This window comes from Festucalex cinctus, chromosome 1 (assembly GCF_051991245.1).
Source record: "Festucalex cinctus isolate MCC-2025b chromosome 1, RoL_Fcin_1.0, whole genome shotgun sequence".
NCBI lineage: Eukaryota > Metazoa > Chordata > Actinopteri > Syngnathiformes > Syngnathidae > Festucalex > Festucalex cinctus.
This window is the reverse complement of record NC_135411.1, coordinates 39,004,885-39,023,510: the sequence shown is the minus strand read 5'-3', so window position 1 is coordinate 39,023,510 and position 18,626 is coordinate 39,004,885. Positions and strand designations below refer to the sequence as shown.

General features: G+C 41.9%; 1 protein-coding gene across 5 annotated transcripts in view; it reads left to right on the top strand.

The window, feature by feature from the left end:
• tanc2a (tetratricopeptide repeat, ankyrin repeat and coiled-coil containing 2a) overlaps window positions 1-18,626 on the top strand; it is a 57,282-nt gene that overhangs the window by 19,514 nt on the left and 19,142 nt on the right. For 2 of the 5 annotated variants that reach the window (XM_077534877.1, XM_077534867.1), the window contains exons 2-5: window positions 2,000-2,077; window positions 3,783-3,890; window positions 17,142-17,281; window positions 17,712-17,874. In XM_077534877.1, coding sequence (XP_077391003.1) covers window positions 2,020-2,077; window positions 3,783-3,890; window positions 17,142-17,281; window positions 17,712-17,874 — 469 coding nt within the window. In that variant the 5' untranslated portion in view covers window positions 2,000-2,019. Of the gene's footprint in view, window positions 1-1,999; window positions 2,078-3,782; window positions 3,891-9,800; window positions 10,511-17,141; window positions 17,282-17,711; window positions 17,875-18,626 lie in introns of those variants that run through there. The other 3 variants (XM_077534859.1, XM_077534840.1, XM_077534848.1) reach the window with 3 other exon arrangements.

Sequence of the window (18,626 nt, the reverse complement as noted above, 5' to 3'; positions counted from 1 at the left end):
GTCTGTTCTTCATAAAGTCATTCTGTTCTATTACATTCAACTTTGCCGCCCCTTTCACGCTAAATGTTGCCGTCCACCTCACTTTCACCCCAATAGTTACGACCGAGAAGTGATCGATCTTGAGGTTACTGCTATTTGAAAACAACACATTTTCTTCTAAATGTCAAGATACTCGCTTCTTACCTTTTCGAGTAGAAAGAAAGCCAGCTGTGAATCACTTTTCTAATCCAAGTCCGATCTCAACTCTCTCCACCGCTGAAAAGTCAAACTGAAGTTCACTCACGTTCTTGCCCGGAATCAGTCACTATCAGGTTTAGATTTTTTTTATTTTTCGTGGCACTTGACATTGTTTTGATATTTTTTTTTTTGAGCAGCCTTCCGTGGAGTAACAGCGGGTGTCTGGGGCAGCGAAAATCTGTACCAGTTCCGTCTTCGCGCGACAGGAAACAACTGACGATGATGCGCATGACGTCACATCCCGCAGACAGAGGGCGGGAAATTCGAAGGATTCGGACCGGACGCTTCCTAAATAATATTGGCCAGAGGCTTGTAGGAGTACCCATTGTGAACAGCGAAGATGTTGATCTACTAATTAGAATATGTTTCATAAATGGTCAAATAAAAAGCCTATTGTTAAGATATTTTTTGGGGAAATCCTCCATATAGTAGCTTTAAGTTTGTTCATCTTAATTAAGCTCTGGAGTACAAAACAAATCAAGTTATTGGACTAAAATAATCTTGTGGCATTTACACAATAGTAGCTGCGTTGAAATAACTTAAAAAGATGCTTGCAAATTGTTACCTCAATTTTTTTTAAGGTGAGCAACATTTCATTTTTTTTAAGAGTGTGTGGGAACTGTTTTAGGAAAAACACAAAACAAAACATGTACAATATATTTTTGGTTGCACGAGTGGACCAATAAAGACTGTCGAATGCTATGTTAAAGCAATAAACATGCATACAAACTAATTAACATTTGCACCAATAGTCTTCAACTAAGCATATTTTTGGCATGTGGAAGGAAGCTTGAGTACCCCCACACAAGCTCATGGAAAACATGAAAACGCCACACAGGAGGGCCCGAGATGAGATTCAAACTCAGACGCTCTTGACTGTGAGGCAGATGGAGCTAATATCTCTTTATCACCTGGCTGCCTTAAACTAACCAATTAGTAAATACTGTATAGGAGGTATTGAAGATCAAAATACAGTTTGTTGAAGATAAGATCTGGCATTTACACTCCCTAAGAAAGTCTGCTTTACTGGGTGCAAAAACAAATATATGGCCTCAACATTATTGATGATGATTTCAAGGCAGGGCAAGTTTATTTGTATAGCACATTTCATACACAAGGCAACTCAATGTGCTTTACACAAGGAAAGACAACACATAAGCATCAAGAAAGAGTAGTTAACATTCAGAGGAAGAAAAATAAATGAAAATAGGTTACAAAATTTACTAAGAGAACATACAATGACAATATTAAAACATTCAACAAACTTTAAAACATATAGCGTAAGGAAGTTTAAAATAATAAAAATAATAATTAAAAAGGAATGAAAAAAAAAAATTAATTAAAGCTGTTTTAAAGTCCTTAATCAAAAGTATAAGAAAAAAGCAACATTTTTTCAAGGACAATTTCAAGGACTACAGAAGACTGAAAGACAGAGGAACAAAACACTTTTGGTGTCTGCATCACGATACATCATCTAATTTCCTTTATCTATGATACATGAGCAATTCATGGGAAAACAGGCACTTGTTGTGATGCGGTTTCATGTCTTCAATGAGGTGCTAAGGTAAAGCACATATCCGCACAACATCAAGGCTTCACATATTGTAATTTGAAGGATTTTCGTGTTCTCTTGTACATTTTGCTGACGTCTATCGAGCTACATCATTTCATTGTGTGACTCATTATGTCAGATGTATTTGGCTTATGTTAAACAATCTTGTCATGCCTGAACATTACTAAATAGTTGGTCATCTCTTGCCAGGAAGTCCATCGTGAGCAATCATGTTCCGAAACAGTCTGAAGATGTTGCTGGGAAGCAAAAGCCGCAAGAACAACGATGGTCAGTGTTACCATGTGTCATTATGAACCTTGTGAAACAGATCTTGCATTGTGTCGCGCTTTTTACAGAAATGCAGTTAAGCTACAAGCCAAAATTACAGTATGTGATCCTTTTTTTTCCAAGTAATGAATCCTTATTGGGTGTAGATAATTGACAACTTGAACTATGGGATTCCCCGATCCAATCAGTGAAAAAAAAAAAAAAAGATTGTAATATCAGGAAATAATATTATGCTATATTATTATATAACAATTAGAAATGGGGGAAACAAGTGTCTTCCATGTACAGTAATGAATTGTCTAGGAATTTAACGTTTTAAATGTGTCCCAAAGGTGTCAAAAGCCTGCGTGGCAGATTGGCCAATCATGGCCGGCCATCATTTTATGACACCTGTGAACATCTGACACACTTTTTCCTTGATTTATGCCAGTATAAAAATTATAACACCAAAATTCATTAACACTCAATTATGGAATATGATTTTTAGGGTTCCCAATATACAGGTGCCCCCCGCAGGTTAGGGATTGCATAACAAATAGTGAAAATCCACATATAATTAACACCCAGTGAAAAACATTGGAAATAAATGACAAATTTTGAAACTCACAAAATTCTTTTAAAATCACATCTAAACAAAAATGGAAGTAAATAGTTGAATTAAAAAAATAAATAAATCATGAATCAGTGGGTGCTGAACCACAAGTATGCAGTGGTCCAATGTATATATGTGTCACAGATGAGGGGTGGATCCCAAAAAATGCAGGCTGAGATAAAAGTAAGAACACCAATTTATTACACAAAGATTTTAGAAATTCACAAATCAAAGCGCTGGCACGGAAGACCAGGAAAAAAAAACGTATAACAAAGAGGTTGCAAAATGCAAGTAAAACCGAAATAGAAACAAGAACGCAGGCTATAAAGCGCAGGAAAAAATAAAACATCAAAAGCGACGTGGGAAAAACTTACACGCGATCAAATACAGAACAGGACAAAGCAATACTTGGTGGCTGTGGAACAAGAAGGTCTAGAAAACAACTTGATGCTAAACAGAGAGCAAGAAATAATCTGACACGATGTGAAGGCTCAGCAGTCCCTTTTAAAGTCCTTGATTAAGGATGCAGCACAGGTGCGGCTCAGAAGGGAACGCCCACTCCCTCATGCCACTGAAAGGAAAAAAACAGACCGAGTGCAGAATCATGACAATATGTATATGTCATGCCAGATACAGTATCTCGATCACACAATAATGATATTATCATGTGGTGGGGTGAGTTAAACACTAATCTTTTTTTTTTTTTTTTTTTTTACTCTAAAGAAAAAGAAAAATATCAATCCAAAAAGATGTGCAAAGTTTTTTTTAATTAGTTAAATAATGAAATTACTTTTTGACCATCATCAACATGAACAAATTAAACAATAAATGAAAAAGAAATAATTCACATTGCATCACAAATGTGTTTTAATGACAAATCATTTAATGCCCGAATAGCGGTGCTCATGTTTGTGTGAGTGCGTGCGTGTGCGTGCATGTTTGACACGCATACAAAAATGGGATAATGCAGTTTGTTTGTTTTTTTAACCCCCAAATTTTGCAGAATAACTTTCATTCCAAACTTAATTGAAACAGCGTTAAACACTAATAGTTGTCCATTCCGAGGATGTGTAACGTGCCATATTTGATTGAATCTTGATTTTCTGTTGTCAGGTGGTGGCAGCGTTGAGTCCACAAGCTCAGAGATGAGACTGACAGAAGGATTTACTCGTTCCCTCCCTTCCTCTCCACTTAATATTCGTCAGGCCAAAAGAACAACTGGTAAGTCTTTCTTTTTCCCGAGAGAATGTCAAGCAGCCAAACACATTCATGACTTCATGCTAGGAAGGGGCCATCCATTTTCTATATTGCCCATCATGTTCATGGCCACAGGGGGGCTTACCTCGGTTGATGAAGGGTGAGAGGCAGCGTACACCCTTGACGGATCACCAGTTCACATTCACATTGACACATACAATTTAAAGTATTCCATTCATAGAACATGTTTTTGGACTGTGGGAGGAGGACAGATTAAAAAAAAAAAATCTACCATTGTGATGCAGCTAGGGATGGACATGAGAAAAACACCTTTAGTGGACTGTTTGGAAAATAAATACAGAAAGCAAGTTTGTTTTTTTGTTTTGTTTTTTCAATAAAATTATCAGCAAACACAAATGAAATTTTCAGAATTTTCATAGCTTGACTTTAGAATTTTGCAATAATCACTGTAAGCAGCATGGCTCGGATGGGAAAGTGTTTGTCTCACAAGCCGAAAGTTGTGGTCGGTTCGATCCGCAGCCCATGTGAGCATGTCGACGTGACCTTGAGCAAGATACTGAACCTCCAGCTGCTCCTGATGTAAAGCAGCAGTAAATGCAATGCAAGCAAAAGCCCTTTTTTTTTTTCCTGTCTCCCATGCACTGCTCATGTGTGTCTTCTCATGTCTTCTCACCCATGTGATAGTGTACAGCAGTTTCCAAAAGAATGCTTTTGAATAGTTGTGTAATTATTATTTCTCTCAACTTGAGAAGGGTACAATTGACCATGAGTGCCAAAGCAAAAGCTTACCTGATCTCAGCTGGAGCACTTTCCTACCTCTTCAGTTGCAATCCATCTAGCAGCTGTTTTTTACACGTCATTTCAGATGATTTCTACCATACAAGTGCAGCGTAGTTAGTGGATTAAACAACTGCAACGAGTGTGTCTCGTTAGTTTTAAGGTTCTTGGCCCCTATTAGTGTTACGAGTGATAATTTTTGCCTGAACATGTAGAATTAATGAACATTAGGCACAAACTTTGATAAGTGTATCATTTGAGTCATGTATAGTGTTAGATGCCACCTAATGTTGACGAAATAGCATCTATTAGATGTCAGACTAAATAAAAGGTGTGTTTGCCATAAAAACTCAAATGCTAGCTCAAGCACAGCTGCCTTTAGATGAGGTTGAACTTTCCAGAGCACCCTCCCCTTCCTATCTGTGTCTGTCCGAGCTGTATGCCTGTTGTATTGTGTCTGGTAAAAGGGGGTGGTTTGAGCTTTGACCCCTCATTTTCCTTAGTGAGAGATAAAACACAGAAATGTAAGCCACCCCTTGTCATCCTCTCCTGCTTCTGCTCCCCTTCCTCCTCCGTATGGTTGATTTGACACGCTTCCACTAAACATTCCAATGTGCAGGATCAGGCTTTGTTATAACAGGGACATCAGAAAAGCACTTATTCATTTCTAGTGTTCATACCTAACTCACGTTACTCACCGAACCTTTCACATAGCAACAGTGTGAGTAGCAATTGATTTGGAGTGTGAAATTGAAAGTGATTTTTGCTGAAACCCCTGAAAAGCAAATAGCACTTAACACACTCTAGTGCTTTGTGTTGCTGTCAGTTCTCGGGTTGGGTAATCTGTGGACCGTAGAAGCTTCTGTTAGCCTGCATTCTTTTACTGAGAGTCAGCCAATCCAAAATCTTCAAGAAAAGCATGCATGAAGTAGTGTAAAGCCCAGCAATCCTGTGTTTTGTGTAGTGAATGAGAATCCACCTTTATGTGCGCTTTCAAAAAAGGACAAAAACAAACGTTAGATGCAGTGTTACAAAGTCATTGTATTGCTTTTCAGGTTGGCAATTCCCAATTCACAGTAGAGGTGCAAAGATTAATCGACAACTAATCGATAATCAAATTAACCAATAATTATTTTGATAATCGATTAATCGTGTAGATACAGATCATCATTTTATATCAGAAAAGTGAACATGAAAGAAGTCCAAAAGCAGACATAAAAGAGGCAAAGATCCTGGAGCGCACAAAGATATCCATTTTATATACAGGAAATGTGGATGTGAAAGCGGTCCTAATGCGGACATTAAAGAGGTAAGGGTCCCGAAGCGATCCTTATAGTTCAGCTCTCCAGAATGCCAATTGGCTTGCTAGTTCGCGTTTGGCTTCCTGAATGCTGCTTGCCGAAGTTCATGTGCTGCAACACAAACTGTGTCGGGAAAGGTTGTTTGCTGCTACAAGTAGTCATCTGATTGAGTTCACTGGACAGTGTCTATGGTAGATCGATAAGACAATTGAGTGGACGGGCAGGGTGTCCAGCATGGGTCTTGGTCAATAGCGAAGGTCTATCAGCCTTCAGGTAGGCGATGGATACCCACCAGTCGATGGATTCCCAGTCACTGCTGTTTATGTTGATACGATATGTTTTCTTGGCCCACTCCGGTCTTGTGAGCGGCGGTGTGTGAAAAAACATGCATACATGTTCGCAGTGTTTTGGGTACTTGGGCAGCATGGGTGTTGCTGTGAGTCTGGACCACGGGGCGTTACTTCCTGACAATACGTTGGATGTTGGTGAGGTTCTTGGAGGTGGCCTCGGCGTCATCCATCTCGGTACAGGAACGGAAAAACTCTCCTGGAACGATGATGGTCTCGCCAAGAACTATCTCAGTGGGTGACACGTTTCGCCCTTCTGTCGGAGTTGTCCACATGCCAAGAAGGACCCATGGTAGCTGGGCCTTCCAGTCAGGTCCGGTGCAGCCAGGCCATCAGGTTGGCCTTTAGTGTACGATGTGTTCGTTCAGCCATTCCGTTTACGGCAGGGTTGTAGAAGGTAGAATGGTGAAACTTGGTGCCTATCAATTGGCTGAGAGCAGTCCTGTGAAGTGAAGGCCGGGTCTTGGTCCAAGGTGATGTCGTTAGGTTATGTCGAAACGGGATATCCAGCGGTTGAGAAGGGCCTCGGCGCTGTCTTGGGTGGTGGCTCCTGTCATGGGCACAGTTTCTGGCCATCACATTAATTTTTCAGTCAATGTGTATTGTTGCCTTCAGATGGCGGCAGCGGGCAAACAATGGACAAACATGGTGCTGACCCAAACGGCACCGTCGTTATGAAAAATGGCCGATACCGGAGAAAGTTGTTGGCCCACTGACAGTCGGTTAATACCGTACCATACAAACCTATGAGTCAGCAGCTTGGCTTGGATGCACATCCAGATGGGAGGGATAGACATTGGATTGTCTCGAAACATGGCGGTGGAGTGGCGCAGGCCGTGCGGGCGGGGGTGGCCAGTGCTGACATCTCAGAGCAACGTGCAACCGTGGTCATTGAATAGCACGTCTTCACAGTGGAGGCCAGTGATTGCGGTCCGTAGGCAGGCACGTCGCCGTCATTTACCTGGGCATCTGTTATCTGTTCCTTTGTCCTTCAGTCTATTCCTAGGTGGACGGCGTTGATTTGAATCTGTGACAGGGCTTGGAAAATTGGAAAATGCTTGGACAAGCGGGCAGTGGTCTGCGGATCATGAAGGACATCCCGTAGAGAAGATGACGAAAGTGTCGAACTGCAAGGTGGATGGCTGGTAACTGTTGATCAAAGGTGCTGTATTTTTTCTCCAGTTGGCGTAACTTGTGGCTGAAGAAGCTGAGAGGCTTGGTGACACCATTGTACGTTTGTTCAACGACAGCTCCGACAGCAACGTTGCTGGCGTCGGTCGAATGAATGAGACGGGTGCCGGGTCATAGGAGTGCCATCATGGTGGCGTTGGCTAGACCCCGTTTTGTGGTGTCGAAAACGTGTTGCTGAACTGTCCCATTGAAGTGTTTTTGGTTTGCCTGCCAGGACCATTTATTGCAGCGCCATTGTGGATGCTATGCCAGGCAGGAAGTGGTTGTAGTAATTCACCATGCTGATGAACTCCTGTAGGCCCTTCACAGTGGTTGGTGTCGGGACTGACTGACAATGGCAACTTTGCTTGGGAGGGTGCGTGTGCCGGGCGCTGAGCTCTTGTGGCCCAGAAATTCCACCTTGGGGACGCCGAAGATGCAGTTGTCCGGTTGTCTTCCAGGCGATGATGTAGCCTTGGTGTTCCTCTTCACTTGTGGAATAGATGAGGATGTCGTCGACGTAAATGCCATCGAAGGGAAGTTTGCCGAGGATCTGATAAACCATCTGTTGGAAGGTGGCGCCGCTGTTCTTCAGGCCGAAGGTCAAATAGTTGAACACAAACGTGCCAAACGGCATGACGATGGCAGTCTTTGCGATGTTTACGGGAGTGCTAAGTGTGCTGTCTCGTGACCGCTTGACACAAAAGTTGCACTTATCAAATTAAATACATTAATTAGAAATTGAATTGGAAATTAGAGTTTTTTTTTCATTCAGCTTAGAGATGGAAAATAATGATTAAAAATTGAATTGGAAATTGTTTTTTCCATTCTGGTTACAGATACTTTTTCTTAACGTGAGAAATTAAAGTAAGTGAGAGCGTAAGAATGGAGAGAAATGAGTGTGTCACGCTCATTGCGTGAGTGTTGACACCCCTTCCTTTACACTGGGAACGGAAAATAGGGCCTTGAACTGTATCTCTAGAATTACGTACTACATAGTTTTCAGTCTTTACACAAATTTTAAGGAATTATTTTGAAACATGTATGTACATTTCTGAATTTATAGTTTTTAAGATTTCTTTTTCATACAATGAAGTAACAACTGCAACCATACAAATTGCTGATGATTAAATACGAGACTTATGATTAGTTTCTTGAATGTGTCAATCAAAACGACAAGGGTTCATATTTGATTCAACAATCGGGCGTTACGTGGGTTTCATAAGATTGTGCATGTGTACCTATTGAAATGAGCAGTGAGTGTAAACATCACTCATTACCTGAGCTTGTGGATAACTGATAGACCATGAAATAGGATGGAGGTTGTCTTCATGTGATGTGTTAAAGCCTTTATGTGGGAGTCTGATGGCAATATCGTTCCAATGTTACAGAAATCACTTCAGTCTCTGGAGACACATAAATGAACATTGATGTCAATACAATTGAATTGGATCACAGTCGGTGTGGTTGTTGGGCAGATGCATTTGGCAGTGTATTTTTGTCATTCAATCCAAAAAATACTTCATATTGAACAAACTAGACATGTATTTTGCAGCTATTAAGATAGACTATAGGTTCTGTGCCCTGCATTTTTGGGTAGGCAGTAACATTATGCTGAAACATCTGGAAAATTGTATTCCAATCTGTTTTCCAAGTAACAAACCTTGCTTTACTGCTTTTACTTTATGTATCATTATTTTAAGGTTATGTAAAACCTAATCAACAAGTACTGTATACTTGTAAAATAATTGTGATTTATTATTTTTCAGAGAATGACTATAAATTTGCCTTTATTTTTTGAGGACGGTATGATACTTTATTGTAGCGATGTAATGTGTAGAAGTTATTTTTGGAATAAAGGGGAGCTGCGGTTGGACGTTCTCTAAATCTTTGCTCAACAAAATTCACCCAGTTTTTAGCCTTCTAAAAAAGAAAACTTTTCTCTGAACAAAATTGCCTGCCCTGTGTTGAGCTGCTCATGCTAGCCGTCCCTCTTTCTCCTTCATGTGTGTGTGTGTTTTGGTTGGAGGAGGGGAGTTGTGATTTGCGCTGCAGTCAGACGGGAGAGATCGTCTTTCAGACCAGATATGGAGGCTCTGCCGTGGAAAAGAAAAAAAACGTGAAGACTTGAAGACATTACTTGTTTACTTGCAGAAGATCTTCATCCAAACTTAAGCCGTTCTCGTTGTTTTGTTTTTGACAAACTGCTCGGCAGATCATCCCTGTGAATGAAAATGGTTCATACTTTTAGACTAAAAGGAGTTGGACACCCCCCTGGTCTGTTCTGAAGTGAGTTGCGGCCAACGTTAAAAGCTCTATTCATGAGTGCGTGGACATTCGATTAACTGACCATTAACTCTGTTTTCGTGTTGTACTCTCATGCTTACGGATTGTTTTTATTGTGCCTCTGTGGAGTTCAAGCTTGAGTATCTTGAGTGCTTTTCTATTCCTGGAGAGACTCACTCTCTTATCTTCTTATTCCCACCATATGTATCTCCTTTCTCCTTTGTGTTCTCTGGAGAAGGTGGAGCTCGGAAACTCAGCGGTGGCTCAGGATTCTTTTTGGTGACCAATTATGAAATGGTCGCAGTTGGAAAGCAACAGACAACGACATCTTGAAGGACCTTTTTCCTTCTTCATCACACCAACAGAAGGCTCTTTTCTGGGGCAACGACTCCTTTGATGTACTGACGCCGCCCTCCACATGGAAACACTCTGAACCAATTACAACCTGGCTCGTGGCTAGTTATGGACTGCACGGCGGCGATTTTGAAAGCATGTGCCCGTTCGAGGACCATGTGGTGTAGGCATGAGCGGGCATCCGTGCATCAGCCGTGGAGGTTTGCGGAGAACTGCCGTTGCGGGGCAGTTGGCACCTTCAGCCATGCCTCCTCCCTTCTGCGAAGCTTGCTGTTTTACGTGTGCTGCTGTCTGGCTCATGAAGAAAACTCGGATCTGTGTCGGGATTGGGTTGATCAGCCCATCAATGGAGAAAGGAGAAACAGGAGAGGGAGGAGAAACGAGGAAGGTGAGAGTGAAGTCTAATTTGTGTCTAAATGTCTAATGTTTCAACAAATGTAATATGCTTGCTTTCAGGCCCATTTTTGAACATTTTGAACATGAAAGATGGCGTGAATGTATGTCGTTTATTTTTACATTACTGATCACATGGATTAGCTGCACAGTTTTCATTCTGAGAACTGCTCAATAACAATTGCTTTAATAATCGATTAACCCATCAATTGTTATTTTTTATTTAATTAATGAATCAGATTTGAAAGAAGATTGTATCCAAAAAAAAAACAAAAAACGGGCATTATTTCAAGTGCACAAATATTATAATTCAGTTACTGGTTTGATCTGTAACGCAAGTGATAAGGAAAGGGGGAGGGTACACTACACTTCATATAGGCTGGTCTCTAGTTGGCTGCAATCTGCGAAGCACGAGCGGTTTTTGTGACCAGCAGTGGAAGCTATTTACATATGCCGATGGCGTGCTTTTGCACGGAAATCGGCCAATCACAATCAGTGGCATTTCGATCAGAGCACCACTACAAGAGACAAATACATTCCTAATCCAAGCCATAAAATGTACCATCTTAGTAATTATATTCATGGAATTAATGGTAAGACAAACTGTACATATCTTATATTCTAACCTAAATATGGGATTCTTGTTGACCTTGTTTATTCAAATTTAGGTAAATAAATGATTATGTTCCAGTGCCAATCTTTTACCATAAAAAAACAAAAAAACATAATTCATTAATTGCATTTGAAGATTTGAAAATATAAAAACACTTACTTCATAACTGCTACGCTTAGAGATGATCCCCTTATGACATAACTTCCACCCACCCAATCATTTTCTATAGTGCTTGTACTCATTAGGGTTGTAGTTGGATTGGAGCCTTTCCTAACTGACTTTCTCCATGGGATGGTCACTAGCCAATGCCAGAGACCTATAGACAAAATATATATTTAAATAATAATAATAATAATAATAACACTGAAGCACATAAAGACTCCACACAGCGAGACCTTAGCTGAGACTCAAACTATGAGACAAACATATTAACAACTCGTCCACCATGCTGCCAACACATAACTTAATCATTTGTATCAACAAGCTGGCGGAGTGAGATGGTGGCCGAACGTGTTGCAACAGGGCCACCGGTGAGACGGTTATCTCCGTCGATGGTCTGTGGTGCAGAAAAAAAGAGTGGAGACTGGATGGCTGCCCTAGAAAACTGTGCTAAGTAAGCTCACTGATCACAAGATCTCATACTGCAAGTTGGTTGTGGGCAAATCATTTTTCAAATGGGCCGAGCCATGCAACTTAATTGTGTTAAATATGAATTTAATGTCTTTTTATAAAATAGTAGTTGTATTGTTTTAATAAGCCACCATTGAGTAGCCGAGTCATGGTATAATCATGTTGTTCAAATTAGGAAAAAATAACATCAAAATAAAAGTAATGCATATTTGATATTTTATTTTGACAAGATGTTTTCATCATTCATCTATATTTATGCTTAGTCTAGTGTGAGGTGCGGTCTAAAGCTGCACGGAGGCAGGGGAAACCTTGTGTTGGTATTTTTGCAAACCCGCACAAGTGGCCGCAGCATAAGACTTTTTGTACAGTTGTGTGCGTGGACACGTACAACTTTTTTTTTCTTATTACAGAGAGTTGTTATTTCATTTGGCAGCCTTGCAGAGTCAACATCTTAACATCATCACTCTAGTTTTTGTCGTGCGCTTTCATTCACATCTTTGAAACCAGTTACAAATCCAAGACCCTTTACCATCACCGGATCCATCAGAATCCCAACAGAATCATGAAGTTGTCAGGAGAAAAGAGGAAGGATAGATGAAGCAAAGTGAGATTCACAGAGACCAACCTACCAACTCAGCAACTCGAGGAAGGAACAAACTCTTACTATGTGCATGAAAACCTCTACCAGCGTTACAAATCCAAGACCCTTCACCAACACCAGATGCATCAGAATTCCAACAGGATTAGGAATATATCGGGAGACCAGCGGAAAGACGAGAAGAAGGATAGATGAAGCAGAGTGAACACATATGACTTAATTCACTGCCAATCGAAGCAGCTCCTCTGATTCCCTTTAACTCATTTGCTGCCTTTGTCAAATACACTCGTCCAAAAAAAAAAAAAAAGTAACACTCACTACCATCGACATGTGTACTTGTCAGCCAGTTTTTTTCAAGGGGAGGGGCATAGGAGGCAATGTTGTAGCTCCACAGCCAAAATGGAGTTTTGGTATAAACATATGGCGGCATTGCAACATTCTAAAAATGTGATTATTTTCAAGAAATTTCACCTTTAAGGTTTGTTTGAAAGTAAAGTCAGTTGTCTGAGGCTAGGAGGCATTGTAAATAACCTCTTACAACGAGCAATTAGAAGATGTCATGTTGAAAATGCTGCAATTCTTTCGTTAACTAAAATGTTTTTATTTTGTTTAGTTTTTTATTCCAGCTTACTTTTAAAACTGCTGTGAAGTGGGTTGGGTGCTACTTTCTTGGTTTTAGAAAGTTAACATTGCTAAACAAATCCCAGCTTTGGAAAAGTGTGAGGCACAAAGTTCAGATACTGTCCAACCATTTGAAAGCAATTTAAGCTGGTACGATTAGGTGCTAGCTTCATTCTTGATCCCTTCTCCCAGTTGTTATCACCCAAGTTACAAAGACAACAAAATGCAACAGCCTTAACAGGATAGAAGTAAGCTGAGGAAAGAAGAAAAGGAAGAATTGTCGGAACTCAGGAGAATGAAATGGAAAGACTTTCTGCTTGTGTCTTTCCATTTTATTTTTGCCCTGCAACTTACTCTGTCATTGACTGACCACACATGACTTTGTGGTCCACGCACAATACATTTCTATTATTTAGTCCACCAGTCATCAATTTATAGCTGTAATTATAGACTGTCAAGCGACGCTATGATTTTTTTCATGCTGTGGTTTACACATGCGAAGAATCATTCTGTAATCATTGTGATAGAATATTATTCATGAGTAATAATTCTGTTTGCTACTTTTATTTTCAAGTGTTGATGTGTTGCCCTGAGATTGCTGTATATTCATACTTGGGTGGTGTGTTGGCTCCGATGGTGGGAGAAGATGCTGGTCTGACCTGGCAGACTTTTATTGTGAGGGTTTTCTGAGAATGTCTGGCGGAATCCCCTGTCAGAAAGAGTTCAATGCCCAGCTCCGGCAGAACTTCTCCCATACCTCGGGGGAGGAGGGGGACATTGAGTCCGAGTGGAGGCGGCCGATCGAAGCTGTGACCGTACGGTGGTTAGTGCCTGTCGTGGCGGAAATCCTCGAACCCGCTGTGAGGGATAACATATTGTGAGGGAAGGAGGCCTATCGGGCCTTTTTGGTCTGTGGCACTTCGGAGGCAGCTGACAGGTACAGGCTGGCCAAGCGATATGCAGCTTCAGCTGTCGCTGAGGCAAAAACTCGGACATGGGAGGAGTTCGGTGAGGCCATGGAAAACGACTTCCAGGCTGCTTTGAGGAAATTGTGGTCCACCATCTCACATCTCAGGAGAGGAAAGCAGTGCACCATGAACACTGTGTATAGTGGAGATGGGGTGCTGCTGACAATGGACGTTGTGTATCGGTGGGGAAAATACTTCGAAGACCTCCTCAATTCCACCGACACGTCTTCCTTTGAGGAAGCAGTGTCTGGGGACTCTGAGGTGGTTGGAAAGCTCCTCTGTGGCAGGGCCCCGGGGGTGGATGAGTTCCGTCCAGAATTCCTAAAGGCTCTGGATGTTGTGGGGCTGTCGTGGTTGACACGCCTCTACAACTTTGTGTGGACATCGGTGACAGTTCCTCTGGATTGGCAGACCGGGGTGGTGGTCCCCCTTTTTAAGAAGCGGGACCGGAAGGTGTGCTCCAACTATAGAGGGATCACACTTCTCAGCCTACCCGGTCAGGTTTTCGTCCCGGCCGTGGAACAGTGGATAAGCTCTACACCCTCGGCAGGGTCCTTGAGGGTGCATGGGAGTTCGCCCAACCAGTCTACATGTGGTTTGTAGATTTGGAAAAGGTGTTCGACCGTGTCCCTTGGGGAGTCCTGTGAGGTTTGCTTCGAGAGTATGGGGTACCGAGCCCCCTGATACAGACTGTTCAGTATGACTGATGTCAGAGTTTGGTCCGCATTGCCGGCAGTAAGTTGCATTTGTTCCCAGTGATGGTTGGACTCCGCCAATTCTGCCCTTTGTCACTGACTCTGGTCATAACTTTTATGGACAGATTTTCTAGGCACGACCAAAGGGTTAAGGGGGTCTGGTTTGGTGGCCTCTGGATAGCATCTTTGCTTTTTGCAGATGATGTGGTCCTGTTGGCTTCATCAAGCCATGATCTCCAGCTCTCACTGGAGCGGTTCGCAGCTGAGCGTGAAGGGATGAAGATCAGCACCTCCAAATTCGAGATCATGGTCCTAAGTCGGAAAACGGTGGCGTGCTCTCTCCGGGTCAGGGATGAGATCCTGCCCCAAGTGGAGGAGTATCTTAGTGTCTTGTCCACGAGTGAGGGCAGGCTGGAGCGGGAGATTGACAGACGGATTGGTGCAGCATCTGCAGTGATGCGGGCTCTGTATAGGTCCATTGCGGTGAAGAAGGAGCTGAGTCAAAAGGTGAAGCTCTCGATTTACCGGCCGATCTACTTTCCTACCCTCACCTCTGGTCACGAGCTGTGGGTCGTGACTGAAAGAACAGGATCCCGGATACAAGCGGCCGAAATGAGTTTCCTCCGCAGGGTGTCCGGGCTCTCCCTTAGAGATAAGGTGAGAAGCTTGGTCATTCGGGAGGGACTCAGGGTCGAGCCGCTACTCCTCCGCGTAGAGGAGCCAGCAGCTCGGGCATCTGGTTCGGATGCCCCCTGGGGACGACCAGGACACGCTGGAGACTATGTCTCTGGGCAGACCTGGGAACGCCTTGGGATTCCGCCGGAGGAGCTGGTTGAAGTGGCTAGGGAGTCTAGGCTTCCCTCCTTAAAGCTGCTGGCCCCACGACCCGACCTCGGATAAGCGGCAGAAGATGGATGGAAAGTTGGAAGCTCCATAATTAATACAAACCCAATCCTGCTTAAAGGCTGTACATTCTGCATTTTGTGTAAAGCTTTTCTTGAAACAAATAGACTAATTTACAGTATACTGAATGTTTTTCAAGGAACATCAAATATGATAGACATAACACTATTCTTTGTGCCTGTGGAGCTGCATGTATTAAATGTTTTTCCTTCTGTGCATGACAAGCATACTGCATGGATACCGACCCGACCCCGGATAAGCGGAAGTAAATGGATGGATGGATGGATGGTTGGATGGATGGATGGATGGATGGATGAATGGATGGATGGATGGATGGATGGATGGATGGGCCCAAACAATGCAGAGTAACAGTTCAAGCAACTGAAGAAGGCGAGGCAGAAATATTGATGTAATTGACTTGTGTAGATAGACAAAATTTACTGCAAACATCCATTTCCCAAAACGCTCATGCTACTGCCCGTACTAATCTGCTGGGTTCTGTGGTCCACTCAAGGAGGTGTTAGGGTCCTTCCTGGACTGAGACTCTTTGCCATACATGTGCATGTGCAGTTTACCAGCAGGGAGATCATGCACACACAGACAAGCCATGACTGACACATATTTGAACATGCAACAGTGCTACTGTGGAGTTGGTCCAAAATGAATTGCAAAGGTTACTGTGGAATTTTCATAGTAACAGATACATTTTCAAGGCACTGTAAATATAGCACTTATATATAGTACTGCTACTACTATACTATATATTTACTACAAAATAGTCTCTTCCAAGTGGGCGTGGACACCCCTAACCCCATTGCCAATTTCTTTCATACGTAGTTTAATTGGTGTCATGTTCACAGTCCCTTTAATTTTCTGAGCATGCGGTTGGAAAGTGGTGATATTGCAGTGAAAACAGATGGATGGTTCTGTGTACAGGAAAAAAAGATTCCTGACCGGGAACAGCCAAAATAGTGAGACGAATCTTGAGCTAAACTTCTTCATGTGAATGCTTGTAAGATGGTGTCTTGAGAAAAACACATCTAGTAGTTCTCCAAGTGAAAACAGCCCAAAGCTTTTAGACTTGGCTGTACTAACGAAGGGCTTGTTGTTTTTGACTCACTACTCTTAAGACTGCCAACAAATGAACTGGTACAGTTTTGGTTAAATTTCTGCCTAATCCAAACTTTCCTTTATACGTCCTGCATGCTCTCTGAGTCACAGACACATTCCTTAACACTACAATGACTTTTTTGAAATTGTTTTCAGGGCACTGGACTATGCCATACTTTTCAGCAACAGAAAGATCCTTCTTTTTACCCATTATGATTGTTTTATCATGTGGAACAATTTTATGAAGTGATTTTCCTTTACAACCAGTTCAGGGTGCCAGCTGGGATAGGCTCCAGCACCCCCGCGACCCTTGTGAGGGATAAGCAGTTAAGAAAATGGATGAATGCATTTTCCTTTAATATGGCTCAGCCATGGCTGACATTTATATTAGTTATCTAAGTAGACTAAATGTAATCAATAAATAAAAAATGTTGTTTACTGTATAAATCCATTTATTTATTTATTTTCATCCCCCTCGGGATGTGCAGGTGAAGAGGAGGAGTTAGGACCACCTCCCTCAGTAGATGAGGCAGCTGATGCGCTGATGACCAGACTGGGCTTTTTATTGGGAGAAAAGATCATTAATGAAGAACCCGGCTCACCTCACCATGCCCAAGTCGATGGACAGGTAATCACACACTCACAGTATGTCTGCAAAACGTTTCCCAAAGTTGATATGAGCAGAGTCACTTACTCCACTTCCCACTTGGTGATGGTGTGCATGTGAGTGTGGATGTCTCGCTATGTGACCTGTGATTGAATGGAAGCCAGTTCAATGTGTAGTCAGCAAGGATAGACACCACTTTCCCACGAGCCCGAGAACGAAGTAGTATAGAAAATGGATGAATTGATGTAAATAAAAGACTAGAGTGATGTTTTGGCTTTGAACAGCTACAAGTAGGCCTAATACAAAAAAAAAAAAAGTACATCAGAAAAGCAGAAGATGCACATTAGATTGTTAAAAATGTTAAATTACGACACCATTAAATTCTCCACAAAAATGATGTCAAGAAAATGTCTAATTATGTTTTTCTTTTCTTAATCTATCTCTCCCACAGAGGATCTCACCTTCCTCCAGCCTGGACAGCAGCAACACCTCCCCCTCATCTACACTACAGCCCCCTGCTGGAGTGGAGGGTAACAACAACAACAAACCGTCCATCCATGCCTCTGTCACCTCCCCCACATCAACACTGGAGAGCAGAGATAGTGGGATTATAGGTTTGGATCAGCCTGTGCATCCATTTTAAAGCTGTTCTATTTATCTTTCTATATTACAATGAGAACAGAAGAAAGTTGTGATTGAATTCTATTAAAATAACTCATTTTCACAAATTGGGAAGAATTTATGCATTTGAATATTGTTATCCTACCCGTGAGTATGTGTTTCCACAGCATTTGTGTGTGAATATTTGTTATTCGAAGGAAGTTGATGCTAACTTCCTGTTAGCATTTGAATGGGATCTTCAATTCACTTGCATAAGCATTAACGATAGACGCACAATGTGTTAAAAATGAAGCACGTTTTGTATTAAAATACACACTGTATGTATGTATGTAATTCTTATTGTGTATTTAGTTTTACAGTTAACTCCAACTGGAGTGATTAAACAGCTTAAAGGACGCTTAAGGGTGGCATAATCACACTGATTCGCTCTGGGCTAGCTCCAAGCTACATGGTGCATTCAGGGTCCTTTTACAATGTAGGGAACTTGTAAACGCGCTGGAGCATACTTCATATTAATCGTTTTTCTTTATCATTACGTTTTGATGATCGAGAGAAGCCAAAATCTAAATCGCGATAACATTAACGTTCGTGGATGAGTGGCACACGATGGAATAGCTTTTTGGGATCAAAACATGCAGTGTATGGGAACGCTGACAGCACATTCTTTGCATGTTGAGAAGTACCCGAACGCTCAAGGGAGATTTTTTTTAGAAGTGCCGGAGCTCCGTTTCGGCCCACTTAAAAC